We start from the raw sequence: 2,045 nt of genomic DNA on the forward strand, positions 1-2,045 counted from the left end.
CCCGGTATGGGAGCGTTTTCACACGTCTTGGGCTGAGGTGGCAGCATCTCCCACGCGTGAACACCGCCCCCAAGTCCGGTGGGCTGCGTGTGGTGTGAGGTTGAAGACGGACGAAGACGAGGCTTTGATTGGCTAATAAAATTCGAACGTTGCAATCGACCGTTATCTTGCATTAATAAAAAAAATTTCATTTTTTTTTCAAATTCTCTATATATACATCCACTTTATTCACAATTTCCACTAAACCACACCCACATTTTTTCAAAACAAACACACACATCAAACCAAAAAATGGATAATTTTCCACCTCCAATTATTTCGTCTTCCGATGATAACGATTCCGATGACGATTTTATTTTGTATACGCTGTTATCCGCGGCACGAGACGTGGTACGTGAGAGGGGCGAAAGTTCAAACGTCGACAAGAAGCATAGAAAATGGATCAATCGGGATCGAAAAAGGCACATAAACTTTTGGTACGTGATTATTTTGCCGTTGATAGTTTATATGATCTATCTAAATTCGAAGAACGTTTTTGTATTAGTAGAACTTTATTTTTACGTATCGCTAGAGATTTGGCACGTAATTATGAATTTTTTCAATTACGATGGGATGCTAGAGGTAAACGCGGTTTTACCACAATACAAAAATGTACGGCCGCTCTTAGACAGTTGGGATATGGTATAACCGCAGACGCATCAGATGAGTATCTGAAAATGTTTGAGAGGACAGGTCGAGAGTGTACATATTTATTTTGTGAGTATGTCATAGAGCTTTACCGTGACATATACTTACAACATCCGACTAAAAACGATGACGAACAGTTGTATGCCGCACATCAAGCGAAACATGGTTTTCTAGGGATGCTTGGTAGCATTGATTGTACACATTAGGAGTGGGAAAATTGTCCCAACGCGTGGCGTGGCCAGTTCACACGAGGTGATCATGGGGTGCCGACTGTTATTTTGGAGGCGGTGGTTTTAAATGACCTATGGTTTTGGCATGCATTCTTTGGTATGGACGGGTCAAACAATGACTTGAATGTGCTCCAAGCGTCTCCGATATTTAACGATATTTTACAGGGCAAAGCACCAGAAATGTCATATGTTGTCAATGAAAATGAATACAAATATGGGTATTACCTAGGTGATGGGATATATCCAGAATACGCTACGTTTGTCAAGTCATACACATTTTCGGCCGACGATAAACGGAAAATGTTCAAGTTAGCACAAGAATCTGCAATGAAGGATGTAGAACGGGCGTTTGGAGTCCTCAAACAAAGGTGGCACATAATCAAACATCCGGCACGAACATGGGACAGAGAAAAATTGAGGACCGTGTTGACTGTTTGTGTTATTTTACATAACATGATAATAGAAGAAGATGGTAGGGCTATTTACTCATATACCACAAACGATATACATAACCCACCCGCAATAATACATGTTGGGAGTCCGACATACTTCTCAAGGGTTTTGGAAATACAAAACCGTGAAACACATCACAATCTACGACATGATTTGACCGAATACATATGGGAACAACAATTTCAAGGGCAAAATGACGGTGAAGACGACGATGGTGTCGATGGTGACGATGAGGAGGATGACGATGGTGGAGACGAGGCGTATGATACCGGTGACGACAACGACGACGATTAGAATTTTCCTATGTTTTTAATGTTTTTTAATTTTTATTTTATAATGTAATGTTATTTTTCTATGTTTTTTTTTTTTTTATCTTTTTTAAATTTTATTTTATTTAGACAATGTAATGTTTAATTTTACTAATTTAAGTTTTAAATTTCTATGTTTTAATTAATGAAATGTGCTCTTATTTTTTTTATGTTTTAATAAATTAATGCCGGTGTTCTTGGTGTGGCGTGGATCGGAAGACGGAAGAAGACGGAGCTTCCTATTGGTTGCTTCTTTTTTGTCCCTATTTCCGGTGGTTTTGCTTTTAATCCATCGAATTAGAAAAAAAAGGGAAGAAGAAAGAGATGGACCCGTTTTACAGAGAAATCGGGCGAAGACAACCGGATG

The 2,045-nt window shown here is 39.0% G+C and overlaps 1 protein-coding gene across 1 annotated transcript; it reads left to right on the top strand.

Moving 5' to 3' along the window:
- The first annotated feature begins 1,016 nt into the window (after positions 1-1,016).
- On the top strand, positions 1,017-1,664 carry LOC145064083 (uncharacterized). Its single transcript, XM_079011599.1, has one exon. The coding sequence runs from the start codon at positions 1,017-1,019 to the stop codon at positions 1,662-1,664; it is 648 nt and encodes a 215-aa protein (XP_078867725.1).
- The last annotated feature ends 381 nt before the right edge of the window (positions 1,665-2,045 follow it).

Source organism: Lactuca serriola, chromosome 7 (assembly GCF_051521515.1).
Source record: "Lactuca serriola cultivar US96UC23 chromosome 7, Lser_US96UC23_V15, whole genome shotgun sequence".
Classification (NCBI taxonomy): domain Eukaryota; kingdom Viridiplantae; phylum Streptophyta; class Magnoliopsida; order Asterales; family Asteraceae; genus Lactuca; species Lactuca serriola.

Coding starts and splice junctions, on each gene's coding strand:
- LOC145064083 (XM_079011599.1), top strand. CDS start 1,017: ATGGACGGGTCAAACAATGACTTGAATGTGCTCCAAGCGTCTCCGATA.